Source organism: Culex quinquefasciatus, chromosome 1 (genome assembly GCF_015732765.1).
Source record: "Culex quinquefasciatus strain JHB chromosome 1, VPISU_Cqui_1.0_pri_paternal, whole genome shotgun sequence".
In the NCBI taxonomy this organism is placed as follows: Eukaryota; Metazoa; Arthropoda; class Insecta; order Diptera; family Culicidae; genus Culex; species Culex quinquefasciatus.
In genome coordinates, this window is record NC_051861.1 from 128,943,470 (window position 1) to 128,966,797 (window position 23,328).

The 23,328-nt window shown below is 35.3% G+C and overlaps 1 protein-coding gene across 2 annotated transcripts; it reads right to left on the bottom strand.

Moving 5' to 3' along the window:
* Positions 1–7,962: 7,962 nt before the first annotated feature.
* Positions 7,963–22,606, bottom strand: LOC6047021 (tudor and KH domain-containing protein). Of its 2 annotated transcripts, XM_038248387.1 has the most exons (4): positions 22,069–22,604; positions 20,342–21,310; positions 17,201–17,519; positions 16,790–17,137 (listed from the first exon to the last, which is right to left on the bottom strand). In XM_038248387.1, exons 1-4 carry the CDS (start codon positions 22,475–22,477, stop codon positions 16,999–17,001), a joined length of 1,836 nt encoding a protein of 611 aa, XP_038104315.1. In that variant the 5' UTR covers positions 22,478–22,604; the 3' UTR covers positions 16,790–16,998. The 2 variants fall into 2 exon arrangements, with proteins under 2 accessions (XP_038104314.1, XP_038104315.1); XM_038248386.1 differs by lacking the exons at positions 16,790–17,137; positions 17,201–17,519; positions 20,342–21,310 and adding exons at positions 7,963–8,312; positions 12,700–13,969 and having other exon boundaries at positions 22,069–22,606.
* Positions 22,607–23,328: the final 722 nt, after the last annotated feature.

Genomic DNA, 23,328 nt, shown 5'->3' on the forward strand with positions numbered 1-23,328 from the left:
CAACAAATACATGCGAGGGACGCCTTAAAACAAACATAAACTGTGTTGATTTACGACTACAGCAATGTTATACCTCAACCTCCCCCCCTTCCCCACTTTTGAACCAGCAATTTGGTATCCTTTTTGGCAAGACACAAAAAAAATCATGCACCACGTGCTACCACCACCCAACACAAACAAAACAAACGCACACTCTGACATTTTTTGCGCTTGTTTGTGTGAGTCATTCATAACCAAAGTAGGCGGAGCGTGCCGAGCTCACCAATACAACCGCAAAGCTGGTGGCTACCAAAATTGGTAGTACGCGCAGCGCATGCTGCGATCGTCATACTTTGAAAGGAAAGAAAAAAATATATAGGAAAAGCCAAGCAAAACTTTGGTTTGGGAAAATTAATTTACGACCACGGCTTATATCTTGGTTGATGGGGGCCATAAAGCGGACTTTTTTAATGCGTCGTTTTGGCTACTGACAAAGTATCGCCTTTATGGGACGGAAAAATGGCGACATTTGCCGCTAGCTATATAGGCAGAAAAGTCGATCCCAGACTGTGTGGTTTTCTGGGTTGGGGATTTCAACAATTTGTAGATACACATAAATGCAGTTTATGGGACAGTAAACCATCTTGTCTTTATGTTAGGTGACAAATTGACGAAAAATGTGGAATTGATTTTGAATTAACATGTCCAAATTAAGGTGCAACATTTGTGGATTTCGAATTTTGACCTTAAAAAAAAACTATCCAGTTTTTTAAGCGAAGATGGCGTTACGAACGGTGAACGCCCGAAATGTCAAAATCGCGCAGTGGTACCAACATTAGAGAACAAGTGTGGCTGTCATACTATGGCACACTTTTTTTGTAATGTTGGTACCACTGCGCGATTTTGACATTTCGGGCGTTTTACCATTTGTAACGCCATCTTCGCTTAAAAATCTGGAAAGAAATGTAACACTTCAAAAATTCTGAGACAATTAGAAAAACTTATTTTTCTCAAGGTTTCTTGATTTTGAGTCTCTCAGCAACCGTATAAATTGTGCAACTGTCTGATTAGAAAGTTTTTTTTTTTTCGCTTTTTTCAAGTTTTTTTTGTAGTTTTATTGATGCCTTTCCAATATTTGTTGAATTTAATCAACTGAACACAATTTAAAATGCAATTTATTATGTTTATGCTATTTTTTTTGCGAAATTTCATTGTAAAATATCTAAATAAAAAAAAATCTTATATTTTTAATATAAAAAAATCAAAAAAAGAAAGAATTATATTATCAAAATTCTAAAACTAACCAAATTTAAAATGTAATTTGTATATTTTCATAATTTATAAATTTCTAAATTCTACACATTAAGATTTTATACAAAACTTGGTAAAGTTTACCGAATTTTCAATTCGAATTCCTCAAAATTCGATCAAAAAAAATCTAGGAACTTGGTAGTGAAGTTCATCGTCTAACCGATTTTCGGTTTTTTTTTTTTCAGTTTGACAGATGGTTTAACAATCTCATCGACTTTTGAACTAGCAAATTCGGTAAAAAATTATGCGCGTAAAATTCAAAATTTCTCAAATTTAAAAATTATTAAATTCTTAAACTCAACGCAAGCATTCTACATTATAAATATTTTTTATTTTAAAAATTTTTACACTTAAAAATGTATACATTTGTAAAATTTTAATTTCTCTAAATTCTGAAATTCAAAAATTTTAATAATTTGTTGTAAAATTTCTGGAAACCAATGATTGAAAAACATTACAAAAGAATCAAAAAAGTAATTAAAATTACACAATTTTAAAAATAAGCTTTTGGTGGCTATTTATTTTAAACGCCGCACTTTTTTTCAGATTTTTGTATGGTTTCAAGTGCAAATCATCAAGTGCAGGGTGACCACTAAAATCCCACTTGAGCTATTCATTTTTTTTTTCAAGATTTTGTCTAATATTTTATATAAATATAAATATAAATATTGAAATAACAAGAAAAAAGTGTTTTAAAATGCATTATACACTAGTTCAGTTGTTTTGCAATCATTAGTTTTCAAAAAATGTAAGATTTGACGAAAACAAAAATTTTAGCGAAAAAAACATTTTGCGATAATTTAAAAAATTCTAAAATTCTAAAGATTTGTAAACTAACCCAAACATGTTAAAAATGATTCTAAACGCAGGAGAATACATTATTAATTGATTTCAGCTGATTGCAGTTCAATTTCCATTGAAATTTGAAGTTTTTTAAAAAAATATTTTTTGCCCCCTAATTTGTTGGGCCAACTTTGAAGGGGAGGAGACAAAAACTTTAAATAAAATTTGTACCAGGCTTAATTGTTTTGAATATTACATGAAATTTTATCAACCTTAAAAAGGAATAATAATTTGTTGAAATTGATTTATGCATCGACTGACCCCTCGATCTTTTTGCTTTGTTATTGTTTTTTGACGTTTTACTTTGAATTCTGTTTCCGAAGACTCCTAATGATGCAAATGCAACTACATTTCTCAAAATTTCACAAAACTTCTCGTTTTGAAGAGTTTTAATCAATTAACTGACATTTAGGAAATACTGCCGCATGGAACATTATCATGTGACAGTCTTAGAACAAATTGTCGGGATTTTTTTTTGGGCTGATCTTTTGAAGCAAACCAATCATACTCGAAACACATTTCATTGCAAATCAATTTTGGAAAAACAATCCAAGAATTTATCCGATTTTGACTGTTTTATACTATAAAGCGATATCGAGGAATTTATTCAATTCCAGCTAAAAAAAAATGCTGAATATTTACACACAATATTTACCCTTCAATAAACAACCCTACAACCGTGCCTTATCATGCCACAACATTTCCACCCACCAAAGTTGAAAAAGCCCCGACAAAAAACATAACACCAACAGCTCAGCAAAATAATCCTCCAATTTAAAGTTCCTGTTCCTAACCTAAAAGGGAGCCGACACTTTCCCAATTATTTCCCTGTCAATCCACCGAGGCAGAGATTAATCCTCAAAATATTGATAATCCTCGCAAAACATACAAACTCTATAAAAGATAGAGAGAGGACTAAATCCGAAACCCAGCAACCAAAATCTATTTCCCTTTTTGCTATTCAGAAAAGAATGAAAAAACAACCCATGATTACATTTATTAGGGGTGCAAGGAGATTTCAAGTAGGTGCACGCGGGGAGAGGTAAATGTGTTTAGATTCTTAAATTACATCACGATAAACAACCCTCGTCGAGGAGGACTACAAAAGAGCAACTACACTTCACTTCAGCAGGGGAAAGATCCATTTGTACGTAGCCCCGACCCTTTGTCGGCAAATGGGAAAAACATAAAGTTACAAATTACACATCATCATGCACCTCTCGAGATCTCTGTACGGAGAAATGGAGAGGTGGGCTCTCGGAACAGCTGGTACACGAGGGTAATCTTATCATTTAAGGGTGAAGTAAGCAATTGAATTCGAAAAGTGCCAAGAAATTCGTAATGGGACAAGCTTGCCATAATCATTTGACAGCTGTCAAGGGGGTTGCTATAAAATTTGAAGCAGAATTCTAACAGACATGGAGTTGGCGTTCGGTTAAATCTGTCTGCGCAATATCAAGCTGTCAAGCTTATAAACAAACATTGCGAAATTGCTTCCTTTTGTTAGGGTAGTTCCCAAAGTTTCACTCAGAACATTCAACAGTTTTGTCATAACCTGTCAAATCTATCATAACCTCCAAGCGCACAGTTTTGACATTTTCCTCATCAACAAACTGTCATCCCGGAATCATCAGGAAGGACCAAATTATGCATATGATTTCCCACATCCTCCGCCAGCAAATGAACGGAAGCAATCTGAATCAGCAATCTTTCCGCCACCAAAACAGCGCATCTGGCGTGAAAAACACGACACTTGTTCGACCCTCCGGCCGGGGGTTCCGGACCGGTGGCTGGAAGCGCGCACTCTATCACAGAATCAGTGGACCAAAACAGTTGCTTCTTTTCGAGAGCATCCGAAAAAAAGGGGGAAAATTATGGCAAAAACGAGGATGATGATGCTGTTTCTAGCTCTGTTCCCGCGGGGAAATCCGGGAAGGGAACCAGTCAAAACAGATACCAGGAGGGGTTGTTGTTGTGCGGGAGTTGCTTTAATGCGTTGGATTAGGGCGAAATAATAGAATTTGTTTGGCATATATCACCGAACAGGGGGTCATCCGGTGAGAGCGGCCTCTTCGAGGCAAGACTGATGTAATTAGAAAATAATTGAATTAGGTGTCTTTTTGCTGGGCGAGAGAATGCAGATGTTGGAAGTTTCCGGGGGACAATGCGATTTCAGATTGTCCATAAATCATGCCATGGTTAATCGAATTGAGTTGCCAACGAAGAACTCAAAAAATAGGGAGATTTGTTGTTATTTTTGCACAAATCAAACTATTCAGATTTAATTCTATGAAACAATTGTAAGTTTTAAAAAAATATGTGTACTCACCTTTTCAAAAACCACTTCAAGTATTCAGTACGCAGCAAATTTGCTCAAATTTCCTCAAAAATAGGATTTTGAGCACTTTTTAATCATGCTTTTTACTTCACACCAAACATCAATTGGTTTAATTTTCAAAATTTCCACCATTTTTAACATCACCGATTTCACCTTAACACTCTTTGCTACCCCATATCACCTTAATGACATTTTTGTTTACGAACAATTAGGTTTTACGCCGTGACGTCATTTGACAGCTCGTGTGCACTGTTTACATGGTCCATGTAAACAGTGCACTGCTTCGGGAGCGTTCTTTTATTACGTAACGCAGTAGGGGGGGGAGGGGGGGTCGGAGGCCGTGTTACGCTCCATACAATTTTTTTTTAAATTTGTATGTAAATTTTGTTACGAGGGGGGGGGGAGGGGGTCTAAAAGTCCGATTTTTCGCGTTACGTAATAAAAGAACGCTCCCTTCTAACCTCCAAATCGAGTCGGCGTAAAACCTAATGCGCGAGATTTTCACCATGAATATTGACGATTCTGTGCCGTTTTTTCACCCTTCTCAAACGCGTTGTTCACGGAAATATCGGAAAATTTCACTTCTCGTCGCATTTCTTTCGAAACAGTTCAATTTTGTTTGATTTTTCAAACTTTCTTTGCGAAGCGACGAAAATTTGCTTCCGGCCGATTTGACAGTTCGCGACGAAACTTGTGCTGCCATAAAAATGCACTGAGAAAAGTGTGCGCTAGGCTTTCTTGGGATTTGGAATACTAGAATTTTAGCATCATTTGTAATCTTTATATTTTAGTTGTATAAGCTAGTACGGAATGTTTCAATTAGAATCGCAACACTTTGTATTTAAAAAAACTTAAAGGTGAAGAATGGAATCACGAACATATTTTGCTACGCGCAATAAGAATCCAAGGGATCATCGAGGAAGAGATTTTGCAAGCAAGAGAAAATATCGAGGAATGAAGAGATCGAAGTATGCAGTTTGAAGGGACTGAAGAATTCATCAGTAGATGGAACAATATTGAAACCATGTAGATCGACATCAGATTTGCGTTTTTTTTTTTCTACATGAAAACCCTTAGAACAAAGTTAAAATGTTAAGGACACTCATATTTTTTTTTATTTGGTCTCCACCATGCTTACAAGACGCACTTGATGAGTCTTCACCCCAAATATGATCATTTTTGTTCAAAGCAGTAATGAGATATCGTGGCACCAGTTTATAAAACTTAATTATGATATCTCGTTCAGCTTTTTACCAAATGTCACCCAACTCAAATTTTGAGCAGTTGACTTCAAACAGGTTTTTAAATAATACTAAAAAGTGAGCTTATTGGAATGCAATTGATTTCAAATGCTTAGAAAAAAATATTGTAAAAAATTACACATTTTAAAAATGCACTAAATAAACGGAGTTTAATTTTTTTAAATAGCAAATTAACCAAAAGAATAAAATAAGTAAAATTTACCCAATCAGCAACATTAACCAAAAACGGCACAAAACTGACAAATTGTGCTAAATTAAATTTAAAAAATCCAGCCCGTAAAATAAACCAAATAAATAAAACAACAAAATTTACATTATGAATCATATTCAAAAAATAAAACATTGCAAAATTAATATAACAAACTAAATAAACAAAAAAACTTAAAATACCTAGGCTCATACCAAAGCTTACAAATGTTACCAATTTATTTGTGTGTAACGTATTTCATATGCTTAGCAAAAGTATAAATATAAATAATTGATAATTTAAATAATAAAAATCATTAAAATTCATACATTTACAAAATCAAGAGTGGTTATATTTTGGGTTAGTTTTCAAAAGGCCATAAGGGCCACCGTGACCACTGACACCAATTATTATTTTTCTCTAAAATTAAACAAAAATCTTTTATTTTTAGTTTAGGGCACTAATCTACCTTCAAGGACGTTTCAATGAACAATTTTTTTTTTTAATTGGTTTTTCGTAAGTAGATCGAATACCGAATATCGAATCCAAAATGGCTTTGTTTACCAATGGCTCTTACGGCTTTTTTTTTAAACTAATTCACAAATAAACCCAATCAATTAAATTTAGCAAATCATCAAATTCAGCAAACAGCAAAGAATTAATTCAACTAAAAATTAACAAAATAAACCAAATAAACAAAATTGACAAAATTAGCAATAGTGAATCAAATTCACAAAATTTTAAACTTTTTTTTTGCAATAAAACATAAAAAATAAATCAAAATAAACCAAACGGAACGGAAGCGAAAAAAAGAAAAGAAATAAAAAAATCTATGAAAAACCAAAAAATCATCAAAAAGATGTTATTAATAACTAACTTTTAGTTTTTATTGGTTTTTATGTTCTTTGAAACTTGTTTTTTTTAAATAATATTCAGGACAAAGCCAATTCATTGGACTGACTGAGCTTATGCTTAATTTGATAAGATTAGAATAATTTTGAGTAAATATAAATCGAAACTTTTAAACACTTCTGTTAATAGTTTTTAAGCATTTATGTAAACTGAATTAAATTAGCATGTCAATTCTACACATTTGCTTATCAACTGTCCGCCATTATGGCAAACTGCAGTTTAAATTCATTCTTCTGTGCAAACAATCAGCGAAAAACCGTCGCATCCCGATAGAAATCAATATTCGGACCAAGGCTCGCGCTTTTTCCTTTCTGCGCATCCAAACATCATCGGTCCCTGTCAACGACCGGATCGGTACGTGCCCGCGTCCTTATCAGGCTCTTTCAATCTGTCGAGCAGCGGTGGCAACGTGCCATAAATCCCTAAGACCGTGCAGAGTGCATCGACCTACACTGAAACAAATCCGACTCGGAGAAATAAAAGCTGACGCATAATAAAAGGTGCGAAATTTGATACTTTATTGTGCTTCTTTTATCTGATTTCAAGTGGAAAATCTACGAGGATCGGGCAGATGTCGGATGAACTGCACCGTCCGACGACACATGACTAATTACACTGCGCTAAATGCTCGTTTTAAATTGAGTGCGATTTGTGCAACAGACACTTCCAATTAAGGTCCGCGTGCACGGAATGTAATTGTGAATCGTAAACCCTTTCTCCTACACTGAGAAAAATCTGCACACACAAAGGGACACAACATCACTCTCTTTCCTGGAAGGTTCAGACTTTACCACGTGTTACTACTTTAGCAGCTAATTTTAACGATCTCAATTCAATTATAATTTATTCCTCGTGACAGTCGCTTTTCCTCTTTTCAGTTTTTTAGTGAACCGTTTAGTGGCGTGTACACCGAGAAAAAGGGCCACCAATTTGAGGCTAATTTTAGCGCGGAAAAAGATTGAGATGAAACGGAAAAATAATTTACACGCCCGGGATCTTCCTCGTGCGCGCCACACGGGCCCACAAATCAGTTGCACATGTTTGAAGTAGCACCGAGGTAATCATTTCAATCTGCGTCGTCAATCGTCACCTTTTTGTTTTGTTTCGGAAAAGAAAGTAAAACTAGAGCGTTGTTTTATTTGCGTGTTTTATTGCTAAACTAAACTTTCTTGAACATTTCATTTCGTCAAATATTTTAGATATCATTTAATATTTGTTGATTCTGGTAGTCATCATTTCAAAATTCATTAATTTTCTAGTAACAAAAAAATCATTTTGTAAGAAAAAAGCAAAAAAAAAATTTCATCGTCCCCGCACTGACGATGCCGTTTCCCGCTGGCCGCTAATCAGGCGGGCCGCTTCCGCGAGCTCGGCGGCGTCCTCGAACAGCTTCTTGGCCAGCCCGGCCAGCAGCAGTCCGGTGGCGACGTTGAAGCCGTCCTTGTCGTACAGAATCACCTCCCAGGGGGTGCCGTTGTCTCTGGAAATATAAGAAGAAAAGGATAGTAAATTGATAAAACTGTAAAATTTATTTTTCAAAATTTACAAAATCGGCAAAAATTACAAAATTGACAAAAATTATCAAATTATCAAAATTTACCAAACTACCAAAATTGAAAAAAGGTCAAAATTGACAAAATTTAAAAAAAAAACAAAATACAAAATTGGCCAAATTAAAAAAATTACAAAACTGAAAGAATATCGAATTTAACCAAAATTACCAAAACGACCAAAATTTACAAATTTACATAATATACACTATTTACAAAATTGACCAAATTGACAAAATTGATTAAATTTATAAAATTAAAAAAAAAAATTAAATCACAAAATTTCTAAATTGACCAAAAATAAACAAAATTTACTAAATTGTCAAAATTGACAAAAACCCAAAATTTACCAAATTGGCAAAATTGGGAACTAAAGCCCTATGAAAATTTTTATGTACAACAATAAAAAACATGGTTAAAAACCATTTTTGATCACTTTTTTAATGTTAATGCAAAAAAAAATATTGACAAGACAACATTTTTTCGATGGATCAACTATAGTCCCCTTGGAACGAGCTGTCAAGTAGGACCTTTTCTGTCAAGAAGGGCCGTGAAGTTAACTTTTAAAAATTGAATTAAAAATCCATTTTAAATTCTTTGTGTCCGTTCAAAGGGTCATTGCACTCAGAAAAATAAGCTTTATCGTTGTGAACAATAATACCAGAAATCTAAACTCAATTTTAGGGCCCAATTGAACTGATTGACAACATTGACAAAAAAGTTCAAATTAATAAAATTAAAAAAAAATGCGAAATTACAAAATTTTAAAATTTACTAAAAATTAACTTAATTTTGAAAATAACAAAATGAAAAAAATGGCCAAATTGAAAAAATTACAAAATTGAAAAAATTAAAAAAAAATACCGAATTGATCAAACGATCCAAAATTTGCAAAATTGTAAAAATTTACAAAATAGCCAAAAATTACTAAATTGTCAAAATTGATAAAATTGGGCAAAATTTATAAAATTTACAAAAATCAACAATATCCAAAATTTACAAATTTAACAAAATCGACATAATTGACAAAATTGACAAAATTGACCAAATTGACTAAATCGACAAAATTGACAAAATTGACGTAATTGACAAAATTAACAAAATTGACAAATTGACCAAATTTACCAAATTGGCCAAATTGACCAAAACGACCTAAAATTGGCAAAATTTACAAAACTGACTAAATTGACAAATTTTTAACAATAAAATATTAACAGGATTAACAAATTCGCAATTCGCAATTCGCAATTTTCAGTGTAAGAACGGGCCTTGACCGATCTTATGCACCAGGTTCCCGACGAACACGCACTGCCCTTACACCTACATCTCACCCTTGCTCTGAGTCAGTACGAGCAGCACGCTAGAACACGCTTTGAGTGTTCGTGCCAGGCATGTACACCTTCTTTTCCGGTTACGCATTTTAACTCGGCCGGGGGTGGTACATTAAGTAGGGTTTGATGTAAGTATAAGCGCCTAACCATTTATAGTGTGCCTATCATCTTTCATTAAAGCAAAAACTGTTTTATTTTTAGTTTGAATTCAAAAACTTATTGTTATTTACTGTGTATTGTTTTCTCCTGAAATCTTCCCTATTGTTGAGTCTGTTTATCTGTTGCTATTTCTTTTGTCGCGGTGTTTTGTTACAATTTTTGATCCTAAGCATGTTATAAAAGTTTACCAAAAATACAATAGTAATATTTGTGTTAATCCTTTAACCATTCCATAAATTGAGTAAGGGCTCAAACCTCACTTGTTTGAAAAAAAGGGTGAAGATTGAAAACATTTGACAGTAAAAAAGAGTTTATTTTATAAAAATCAAGTATCAATAGTAAGAGAATGATGAGCGTATTTTGAAGAATAGAAATGAGAAGCTAGATGTATTAGATGTAAAATTAGACAATAGATAATAAATAGAGATACAAAACAAGCTTAGATTATAGTAATGATAATTTATAGGACAGATAAAGAATTATTCAAATAAATAAATTCGCAATAAATTCAAAAAAGGTTAGGCGAATGATAAAAAGACTTGATATTACTAGTACATTAAGGAAAAGTATATTTTTAAGGAAAACAAAAACAAAACAAAGTTTGTTACAGCAGTATCAATTGATAGAAAAGAGTGGAAAAGCTTTGAGAGATAAGTGAATCAAAAGTTAGTAAAATTAAAATCAAATGTTGGATATTAAATAGAAGAATCAGCGAAGAATTGGGAATCAGAAGAGCAAAATAAAAATAGGAGATAGGTGGTAGCTGAGAATGAAGAGAAGAGAAACCCCGTTGTGCGATGTTTCAGGTACATCCACAGCAGTTGACTCAACATACTGCGAATCAAAACAATACCGTCTACAATCACAAATTACATTCCGTTCCCACATTGTCGCGCCCCTTTCTTTTAGCCGTCTCGACTCTGACCCGCGGTGGTCAAAGGTTTACGATCCGTTTCCACAGGCCACCAGCTAGGTCATCATGAAAACCAAGCCAACGTGGAGGTAAGAAAATAGGACACTCGCAAGGAACCAGAGCTATACTGTTCTGATCAAGATAATTCGGATGATCTAACAGAACTACGGATGTAGTTAGTTACGCTCCTTCCAGGATGTTCCTTACGTGGACGTCAACCGAAGAGCACGCAACAAGGTCAGTGCCATTGCATGCTCTTAGGTATCAATCCTTGGCCTGCATTAACAGGATTAACAAAATCAACAAAATTTAAAAAAAAATCAAAAAATTTACAAAATTGTCAAAATTGGCCAAATTGACAATATTGACCAAAATCACAAAATTAACCAAATCTGAAAAAATCACCAAATCGGCACATTTGGCAAACATGACAAAATTTGCAAAATTCACCAATTCTGCAAAATTGGCAAAAAAATACAAAATAAGCAAAATTGGCCAAAATTTAAAAAAAATGCAAAATTGACCAAAATTACAAAATTCGCAAAATTTACAAAACTCACCAAATTATGCCAATGCCAAAATAAAAAAAAAAATCAAAATCTACAAAAACAAAAAAGATAGAAAATTGGCAATTTTTTTTTTAAATGATAAAATTTACCAAATTGGAAAAAAACCATGTTGACAAAATTGACCTAACTTTTAAAATTGACAAAATTTTTAAATAAGGCTTTCTAGGCCCAACAAATATTGACAAAAGTTTAAAAAAAAAACAAAAATTAACAAAATCTCAAAAAATTTCAAAAAATTACAATATTGTCAAAATTGTCAAAATCGCAAAAAAAATTTAATTGACAATATAAAAAAAAATTAAATGGCCAATTTTACGAAATAAAAAAATTACAACATAAAAATAATAATAAAAAAACAATACCAAACTGGCAAAACAGAGCAAATTTACAAATTGACAAAGTTGAAAAAATTACAAAACTGACAAAAAAATCCAAATAGTCAGAATTAAACAATTGACCATTGACAATGCTTAAAAAAATTGTCGAAATTAACAAAATAAAAAAATGGAAATGTTGAAAAATCTCCAAATTTACTAATTTAACAATTTCGAAAATAAAAAAAATACTAAAATGATGCATTTTTGTGTTTTTGTTTTTGATTTTAGTAATTTATAAGGTCCAATAAACAAATGTAAACATTGAGTGTATCCCTTTCACACCTTGTGGCAATGTCCATCGGGGTAAGTGGGATACACTCAATTTTTAAATTTGTTTACTGCCGTTCTACGCATAATTGTCAAAAGTGCAACTGAGAAAAACGCGATTGAAATTTTTCGACCGATTTCGGTGTTTCTACGCATAATTGTCCCGTGGATTCCTATTCGCCCTATGTGTCCCTAATCACCCCAGTTAGCAAGTTATCACCCTTATTTTTTATTCTCCTGCTACACTACAGGCAAACAAGACATAATGCTTCGTAAAACTAATGATTCCGTGTAAGAAAATACTTGGTGGGACAATTATGCGTAGAAATACAACGATGGGACAAACAGACTTGGTGTTGTTTTTAATGAGTTTCCGAACAAAGTACCAGATTTTACGTGTTTTTCTTAAAGTACACATCAGACTAAACTTAAAAATGTCATAAAGTCAAAACCGTCCAAAACTGACATGGGACAATTATGCGTAGAACGGCAGTTTATAGGACCTAATAAAAAAAATCGAAATTTGATTAATTTTGATCGAATTAAATCTGACTCTTAAACCCATTGCAACGAACTATCTTTGTGGCTAACATTATGTAGTAGGCCTTGCCATTGACACTGAGCAAAATAACAACTCTATTTTCATAAGATTTCTTCCCTACATTAAGTAATCTTTAGAAAGTAGATATTTTTATACTCACACAACCTGCGCCAGCACGCGCTGATTCAGCAGCACCCGGTTCATCTCGACGACGGCCTGCTTGTGGAACGGCCTCACCGCCCGCACATCCGCCAACCTACACATCACGGCCTGGTACGGCAGATAGCTGAACCGCTCGTCCCAGCGGCGCATCTCGTCCGTCCGCACCAGCTCACAGTTCCCGTAATCCACGTAAAACACCTTCACGTTGTCCTCGTCAAAGTACTCGGCCACTTCCGCCCGGTACCACTTCCGGTCCGTGTACTTGGCAAAGACCGGCTCGGCGAAGGCCGGCGGCCGGCGGTCGAACTTCCGGAAGGTGCGCGAATACTCCGCATCGTTCAGCTTCAGTTCGAGCTCCATGAGGTCGGCGTTGACGCGGTCGCCACCCTCGACGACGTGACACCAGAAGTGGTCCACGTCCCGGATGAACTTGGGCACCAGGTAGAGGTGACTGCCGACCGGCGGAACGACGTAATCGTCTGAATCGGGCTTCTTTTTCGGGGGTGTTGGTGGCTTCTCCGGTGGGATTCCGGCTGGCCGGATGATCGGAGTGCCGTTCGATTTGTCCGGATTGTCCACCTTGAAGATGTTCCAGCGGGGAGTTGTGGGTTTCTTCTGAGGGGACGGCGGTGCAACCAACCGTGGGGTTCTCGGCTTGACTCGGGTTTCCTCCAGCGAGCTTGGCTCCGAGTCGGAGCTGTCCGAGAGGCTGCTGGTGGCACTGTCCGCGGACAAATCCCCGCTGAACGGATTCTCCGTGATCGGTTGCTGGCTCAACCGCAAATACAGGATGTGTCCCTCGGCCGAGACCACCTTGTAGTTCTGCGTCGCGTGAAGATTCTTCCTCAGATACCGGTTCAGATCGTCACACGAGAACGGATCGTCCAGCACGTTGACCAGCACGCACCGGATTGCGAACGCCGGCAACTTCCGGTAATACTCGGACAATTCGCACAGCATACCTCCGTCACCCTCCTCGTACGCCAACACCTCACCCGTGTCCAACAGCCGGATGTAATCCGTCCTCATCCGGGATCCCTCCAGCGGGGGCCGGTTCCGCACAGCTCGGAACAGAGTGCCCTCCAGGAACACCCCGAACACGTCACCGGGCCGGCCCGGAAGTTGGGCCAGCCGGGAGCCGTGACTGTGCTGCATCGCCGCCAGCAGTTTGGTACAGTCCCGGTGGTCGCGGTCCACGATGCAGAAGCTGCGCTGGCCACCCGGAATCACGGACGAGATTACGCACCGCCCGGTGTGGTTGGGTTTGTCTGCGGGAAAAGGTGATATTTAAGGGAAGCGGAAATTACTTTTTTGCCTTTCTTACTAAAGAAAGGTATAGGTTTTACTTTAAGCCAGGACGTCATTTCCAGCTTCGTAAATATGTCGATTCAGCATGAATTTTAAACCGAAAAATCGCTAAAAAATCACACTGCATCGATTTTCGACGCTCTATCGATTCACCTTGATAGAACTCGTCTATCTCGAACTCTCGAATTTTGAGAAAATAAATTCCGTGGAGGTCGAGTGATGTTCGTATGTGGTAAAATTTTGCAAAATTTTGTGTCGCGCCGTTCTCAGCTCCCATAAATCCGATTTCGATTCTCCTAAATGCAGATGAAAGCTAGTGTGCTGAACCTGGGCGAGTTGCCGCGCAAATTTCGAAATATCCATCTGTTTTCGGATGTGTCTAGACTTTTCCAGAAAATACACAGTTTTCAAATGAAAATATGGTCAAAATTTTTCATTTTCATACCTTTTATTTATCTCAAAAATTGCATTTTTCGAGCCCTACAACCTCCCAAAATTTCAACCATATTATGAATCTGGAGTTAGAGCCGTTTGATTGACCTACCATAAGAAACAAAATCCCTAAAAAAAGGTAAAAGCCCACCTGGTGACCTTCGCCAACATTTTTCATTTCTGATTTTATTCGAAATTTCTTGCTACATTCATAGTACAGACCATGAGTGAGCATCTGAAACAAATTCGACATCGATCGGCAATCCCGATCAATTTTTAGAACGATTTACTTTTTGCCTTTCTTACTAAAGAAAGGTATAGGTTTTACTTTAAGCCAGGACGTCATTTCCAGCTTCGTAAATATGTCGATTCAGCATGAATTTTAAACCGAAAAATCGCTAAAAATCACACTGCATCGATTTTCGACGCTCTATCGATTCACCTTGATAGAACTCGTCTATCTCGAACTCTCGAATTTTGAGAAAATAAATTCCGTGGAGGTCGAGTGATGTTCGTATGTGGTAAAATTTTGCAAAATTTTGTGTCGCGCCGTTCTCAGCTCCCATAAATCCGATTTCGATTCTCCTAAATGCAGATGAAAGCTAGTGTGCTGAACCTGGGCGAGTTGCCGCGCAAATTTCGAAATATCCATCTGTTTTCGGATGTGTCTAGACTTTTCCAGAAAATACACAGTTTTCAAATGAAAATATGGTCAAAATTTTTCATTTTCATACCTTTTATTTATCTCAAAAAATTGCATTTTTCGAGCCCTACAACCTCCCAAAATTTCAACCATATTATGAATCTGGAGTTAGAGCCGTTTGATTGACCTACCATAAGAAACAAAATCCCTAAAAAAAGGTAAAAGCCCACCTGGTGACCTTCGCCAACATTTTTCATTTCTGATTTTATTCGAAATTTCTTGCTACATTCATAGTACAGACCATGAGTGAGCATCTGAAACAAATTCGACATCGATCGGCAATCCCGATCAATTTTTAGAACGATTTACTTTTTGCCTTTCTTACTAAAGAAAGGTATAGGTTTTACTTTAAGCCAGGACGTCATTTCCAGCTTCGTAAATATGTCGATTCAGCATGAATTTTAAACCGAAAAATCGCTAAAAAATCACACTGCATCGATTTTCGACGCTTCGTCGCCAAGTCGACAAGTTGTCAAGTTGAGCTTCGAATACTGGCGCGAGAATGCTGGCGCATATGTTTCGGCTCGACTTATACTCGTTCGTAGTAGCTTGTCTACCGATGTTTCCTTCAACATGTAAGACATCGTAGCTTTTCGGTTTCTTTTGCTCTGTCCGTTTTTGCATAACTGTCCAATGTTTATGCAAAATTTTTTTGACATAGGACATTCATCCGGGTACAATCAATTTGTTTCCCGTGTGCTCCTAAAATCGCCTTTAAGTAGGCTTCATTTGTCGTGTCGTTTTATTTAAAAGAGTTCATTGGATTCCAATAGGAGCTTTCGAAGCTTCTAAGCTTTATATCGTTTTCAAAGTTTTCAATGCTCGCGACGCCAATGGCTATCTACCTAAGGTATTGCGATTGAGTGTGTAGTGGTGCGGTTGTAAAAATATCTATCTCTGACTCTCTTACTTTCGTAGACGCTGAATGGCAAGCTTCCCACTGTGCGGTTAACTCGGTTTTGCTTTGCGCCTGCTTTGTTCGGTTTTTGGGCTCGTACCAAAACTCGAAAACCAAAACCGCGGTGTGTGTCGTCACTTGCGCATTGGAAGCTAAGAATTTGTACGATTAAAAATATTCGATAGGTGAAAATTGCATTTTCAATTTCTTTTAGAAAACACATCATTAATAATACCTTGCTTTCATCATAAGATTTTTTGTATCAAGTCGATGTTGTGAATTGAGAGATGTTATATTCTTTAGTAAGAAAGGCTCTATCTCACCCCTGGTGGGATTAAATCGGGTTTTTAATCGAAAAATAATGTAAACAAAACAATATAGATTTGTAAACAAGCAGTCTATCTTGCTTGCTGTCGTGACCGTGGACTTTCTTTCATAATAAAAACACTGATATTTTGCAATTAACTAACAACACGTCTTATTCCACCCAAATCAACCACAAACAAAACTGATTTGACAATCTTCCTTCTCTCTTTCGTCAGCCACGCGCTTCTCGCTGTTTTCTCGCTCTTTATTCTCTCTCGCGCTCAATGCTCAATCTGTCAGTTAGCTGTCACGTTAGCTGACAAGGCAATGTTTACAAAGGTGCGCACTTTTTGTACTCATAATCGCAACAATTTCTTTTTCGCTGTTTCTTTTTTTTTTTTTTTTTTGTTTCTATTGTTATTGGTGTGTACGTTTTTTTAAAAGGAAGCCAAGTTTGACTGACGGTGTTTTGAGAATTGTGATAAAAAGAATAACAGTATAACTTTTATGACAAAAAATACCTTAATATATTATTTATAATTCTTACAATAAAACAAAATTTAAGTTTTTTACAGCAATATGAATTTTCACAACAAGTATTTTAAAATTTGGTCTTGATTTGATCACAACGAACACATTTTTAAAATCTCCTACGCCGGCACCCACGCCTCGGCATCATCTATCACAATCGGATTCCTCGGCAGGGCTACCTTCCGGTTGACCAGAAACTCCCCGACGTCGATTCCGCAGCCATCGTACACCAGCACTTCCCAGTACGACCGGACGTCCCTTTTCAAGAGAAATTTTTACTATTATTTTTCTACTTAAAAAAAACATTCCGACTTTTCTTACAGAACTTTCACCGCGACCCGCTTATCGTAAATAACCTCCCGCAGGGCAAGTGTCCCCTGGATATCCTCCGCCTCCTCCTCCTCCTCTCCTTCCCCGCCACGCTTCCGGGTCACGTTCGCAAGCCGGCAGTGGACCGCCTGGAAGGGCAGATAATCGAACCGGTCGTCCCAGGTGCGCAAATCGGCCATCCCCAGTCGCTCCTGGTTCCCATAGTCCAGGTACAACACGACGACCAGCCCGTCGTGGAAGTAGTCCAGAACCTCGGCCCGGTACCACTGGCCGTCCTCGGCGTAGCGCGCAATCACGTACTCGCGGGTGTCTGCGCACGGAACGGGCGGAAATTTGTAGGTTAGAGGAACGAAAAAAAATAATAGACGGGTTTTGGGCAAATTTGAGGAAATGTCAGACTTGAAGAAATTAATATTGTAGAATTTTAATATATTTTTTTTTATTTCCTGAATTTGGATATTTTTCATTTTAAAGATTTTAAAATTTATATAATTTAAGATTTTTAAGAATCTTAATTTTACAATTTTTTTAAATTTCAAAAATTTCACAAATCCTGCAAATTTTACGAATTTTACAAATTTTATAATTTTATGAATATTATTTTTTTAGAATTGAAGAATTTTAGAGTTTTTTTTAAAAAAAAGCTCCTATAAGCTATTGTGTATCATATGTTCATAGGACCTAATAAAAAAAGTCTAGTATTTAAAAATTGTAGAATTTTAAGAAACTTTTAGATTTATAACTTAAAAAAAATGATGGAATTTTAATTATTTTTAAAAATTTATAGAATTTTATATTTTTACAAATTTTGAATTAAAGAGTTATGATATTGACAAGTTTTAATTATCTTTTTAGATTCTGAATTTTTATAATGTTTATTATATTTTTTAATTATATAGATATTTTTTTTTAAATCTTAATTATTTTAGAATTTATTATTTAAAATAAAAATATATGCTATAGAGTTTTATATTTTTACGATTTTGGCAAATTTTGTGAATATTAAAAATTTTACAATTTTAGAATTGAAGAATTTAAAATTTGAGGAATTTGAAATATATTTTTTGTTTCTAAAATTTCATGGAATTTTAGAGTTTGAATATTTAACTTTTTTAGATTTTTTAGATTAAAAAAGTATTTTTTTAATTTTTGAATTTTAGATTTCTTTTGATTAAAAAAAACTCAAAATTATCGTATTACTCAAAATTGATAATGTCTAAAAATTCTTCATATTCTAAAAATTCTACATATTCTAAAAATTCTACATATTCTAAAAATTCTACATATTCTAAAAACTAAAAAAAAAGTTTTTTAAAAATTCTAAAACTTTTAAATTTTAAAATTTTCGAAATTGTATTTTTTTTAATCTAAAAAAAAATCAAATTCCAAAACAAAAATCGAAAATTAATGTTTTGTTTTATTTATTTTTTGAATTTATAGAAAATTTAAAATTCTTCAAATTGTTATAACCTTTAAAATTGTTTATTCTTATTCAAAATTTATTGAAATATAAGAATTCCAAGAATTTTAATTTTTAAAGAATTTAAAAAAAAATTGAAACCTTAAAGAATTTTAAAAATTTTGAGAATTTTAAAATTTTAGAAATTGTTAAATTTTTAAAATCTTTAGAATTTCTAGAATATGTAGAATTTTTTGACATTAGCAATTTTAAGTGTAACAATAAATTTGAGAACTTTTAGGATTTTTTGAATTTGAGAATTTTTAGATTTTTTAGTTATTTAAGAATTTCAAATTAAAAAAAAATACAAATTTGAAAATTTTGATTTTTTTTTTTAAGATTTTTTGGACGAATTATTCAAAGAATTTCAAAAATTCTATAATTATAAAATTTTAGGAATTTGAAGAATTTTGAGAATTTTAAGAGTTTAAATTTTTTTTAAAGTTCTCAGAATTTAAGAATTTTTCAGAATTTTTAGACTTTAACAATTTTGAGTTTTATGATTATTTTGAAAACTTTAAGATTTTTGAGAATTTTAAATTTTTGGATTTCTAGAATTTTTAGTATTTGCAGAATTTTTAAAATTTCAAGAATTTTAAAAGTTTTAATAATCATAAAAAATTTAAAAAATTTAGAAATTTTAAAAAATTTAATAATTTTAGATTTTTTAAGCATTTTAAGAATTTTAAGAATTTTAAGAATTTCAAGAATTTTAAGAATTTTAAGAATTATAAGAATTTCAAATTTCATTTTAAGAATTTTAAGAATTTTAAGAATTTTAAGAATTTTATGAATTTTAAGAATTTAAAGAATTTAAAGAATTTAAAGAATTTAAAGAATTTAAAGAATTTAAAGAATTTAAAGAATTTTAAGAATTTTAAGAATTTTAAGAATTTTAAGAATTTAAGGAATTTAAAGAATTTAAAGAATTTAAAGAATTTAAAGAATTTAAAGAATTTAAAGAATTTAAAGAATTTAAAGAATTTAAAGAATTTAAAGAATTTAAAGAATTTAAAGAATTTAAAGAATTTTAAGAATTTTAAGAATTTTAAGAATTTTAAGAATTTTAAGAATTTTAAGAATTTTAAGAATTTTAAGAATTTTAAGAATTTTAAGAATTTTTAGAATTTTAAGAATTTTAAGAATTATTAGAATTTTTAGAATTTTTAGAATTTTTAGAATTTTTAGAATTTTTAGAATTTTAAAAATTTTTAGAATTTTTAGAATTTTTAGAATTTTTACAATTTTAAGAATTTTAAATTTTTTTAGAATTTTAAGAATTTTAAAAATTTTAAGAATTTTACAAATTTTACGAACTTTAAGTTTTTTTTAAAACAATTCGAAGAATTTTAAAATTTATAAGAATTTAAAAAAAAATAAAAATTTTAAGGATTTAAAAAAAATTAAGAATTTTAAGAATATTAAGAATTTTATTTTTTTAAAGAATTTTAAGAACTTATTTTTTTTAATTAAGAATTTTAGGAATTTTAAAAAATTTTAGAATTTCAAGAATTTTTAAAAATTAAAGAATTTCAAGAACTTTAAAACTTTTAAGAATTTTGAAAAGGTATTTTAAGAATTTGATAAACTTTAAGAATTTTGAAAATTTTAGATTTTGTGTTCATGCCGATCCCAGATTTGCCCAAAACCCTAAATTAAAATAACTCTCTTACAAGGCTTGTGGTCCAGGGGACGGAACGTCTTCACGTTCCGGGGGTCATTCAGCAGGGCCTGCATCTCGGTCAGCTTGGTGCCATTCTCCGTCACGTCCAGATGGGCGTAAAACTCCTCCACGTTGACGATGGTCGTCGGAATCATGTGCACCACGGAACCGACCTTGGGCTCGTTCAGCTGGGCCCGGATCTTGACCTTGTGCAGCGTCTGGTCGCGGGTCCACCCGTCCGGATCTTTGGCCACGTGCAGCAGCTTGCAGCGCGAACCCTTGAAGCAACCCTCGAGCGCCGGTTCGTAGTGCGGACAAATACGGGTGTCGTCCTTCGGAATGTAGCCCATCGTGGCCTTCATGGCGTTCGTCGTACCCAGCGGTTCCTCGTACAGCACGTCCAACTGCTCCTGAGTCAGTGTTTTCTCCGAGATCCGATACTCCGCGGTCGGTTCCTCTCTGACCTTCTTCACCACTCCGTTCCTCTTCCGCGCCACTGCCCTGCCCAGGTTCACGTGCAGTACCTTCCCCCGAACCCGCACCACCTCAAACTCCCTCCCGCAAAACAGATTCACCTCCAGGAACCTCGCCAAATCCCCGCCGCGGAACTTCCGATCCGTCACGTCCACCAGCTCGCAACACCTGGCGAGTGGTTCCTGCCTGCGGTAGAAATCCGGCAGTTCAAACAGCAGCATCGATTCCTCGTACGGCAGCACGGCGCCCGTGTCCAGCAGCCACAGCCAGGCCGGTTCGCTCCGACTGCGCACCGCCCGGAACGTTTCGCCCTTAACCTCGACGCCGAAGATGCGCCGCGCTGAGTCCGGCAGGTCCTCCCGGCGGTTCGTTACGTTCTGCAGGCTGGCCAGCAGGCGATCGGTGCGATCCGCCTCGTCGCGGTCCGTTCGGTCCATCATGAAGAAGCGCCGGCTGCCGGGACAGGTGTACGTTACGAAGCAGGTTCCCGGCTGGCCCGGGGAGTCTGGAAAGGAAGGAGGGGGAGGGGGTGTAGTGAGTTGGAACTTGTGAATAATTGTGCAACTATAAATACCTTAAGCAGAGGTGAGAAAGCAGAAATTCATGCGGTACATGCAGTGAGGGTTTACGTTCCGGAATAGTCTCCAACCCGGAATAAAAGAAAAAACGATGGTTCTGGAAATTTTCGCGGAAAAAGTTGCTATCGCAAAATCAGAAAACAGAGTTTTCTGACATTTTTTTTTTTTTCTGAAGCCAGCATCACTGCCAAAAATATCTGACAGCTGAAAATCTAGCTAAAGATTTTGCTGTTTCAACACTGTTGATGTTAATTCAGCTAAAGTGACAGCTAAAGTTATGAAAGTTATCTCTGCAAAGATTGATGGAACGCAATTTGAACGAAGTTAAGATGCACTTTTTGTAAAGTTTGTTTGAGGGCAATCCATGAACCACGTGGACACTTCTTTCGAAATCTCATTAAATATCCTAAAATTGCTCGCAATTTTGTAAAACTTGATGAACTTCAATTGCCTTTATTGCATTTGAAAGATCTTTTGAAACACTTCGAAATGTGCCATTAAGATTCCGTAGGTATTACAAATCCAAAACTAGCAGCTATAATTTTTATCAAAATTACTCTAAATAAAAAAATTTATAAACAGTATATCTAGAGTACTTTTTCAAAACAACCAAAGAGATATCTAATAATGAATTCAACAAAATAAAAAAAAATAATCATAAAACAATCCCAAACAGTCTACTCACATTCCTTCAGCGACTGCTCCAACACCTCAAACACCGGTTCGGCCTCCTCCTGCGGAACCGGCACGGCCACCACACTCCGCCCGCCATTCTTCACCGACCGTCCTCCTCCCCCATCGTCCCCGTTCAGTCCCAGCTTCTGCATCACGTCCATAATCTCATCGCCGTGACTTTTCGGCTTGCTCGGTGGCGATTGCCCCAGCTGCTGCAGTTCCGGCGGAAGCTTCACGTCCGCCAGCGCGCCCTCCCACTGCTCAACGAACGCGTGCAGGGCGTTGATCATCCGGACCTTTTCCTCCAGCGGCATCCGGGTGCGCTGCAGCTTGAGCAGCATTTTGCCGAGCACCTCCTCGGCGCGCAGGATGAGCCCCTCGAGGACGCCGTTGGTGCCGGTGGACCGGTGGCTGTCCATGGTGGTGCGAGCACGTGGTTCTGGAATGGTTCCCGCGGAACTGGTTCGCTGAGTTTGCAACTTTGCGCCTTGCACTAAAACACAAAAGAAACCGGCGTCTGATCGGAACAAAACAAGAAACAAGTACAAGATCTGTCAAAATTCTAAAGTTGTTTTGATTTCGGCAGCGTTGCCAGATATGTGCACGTTTACACTGGTAAACAGCATTACACTTTTTTCAGTTCACTTTTACACACTTGTATGGGATTTTTCAGTTCAAGTATGATTACACACTTTCGTGTAATCATACTTGAACTGAAAAATCCCATACAAGTGTGTAAAAGTGAACTGAACAGTGTGTAATGTTGATTATCAGTGTAGTTGAAAGAAATCCAGTTGCTATTTAATTTCACAATAGGGTCCTAAAACCCAATTTAAATTTGTATGTGAACATGATTAAAAACAAAAATTTTGTATATTATTTCTGATTTTGTTTTTTTTTATGCATAAAAATTATTATGATAAGAAAAAAAGTAAAACTTTTATTCGGTAACAACTTTTCTAAAGGGCGAAACCGAGGGCGAAACCCTCAGATGTAAACCAACATGCAGAAAAATATTTTGTAGAATCAGCCTGTACGAGGTTTGATTCAACAAAATTTTTGTTGAATATAATAAACGCAGATTTTGCGTTGAAACAAACCTTGATTTTCTCAATTCCACAAAAATCTTTTGTTGTTTTGAAAAAGTTGCTTTGACGTTTAGTGTTGATTCAACAAAAATCTTGATTTTCAAATCAACAAAATGTTTTGTTGATTCAAATATGCCTTATTTTTCTGCGTGAACTGAGTTTTCATCAGAATCATGTAAAGC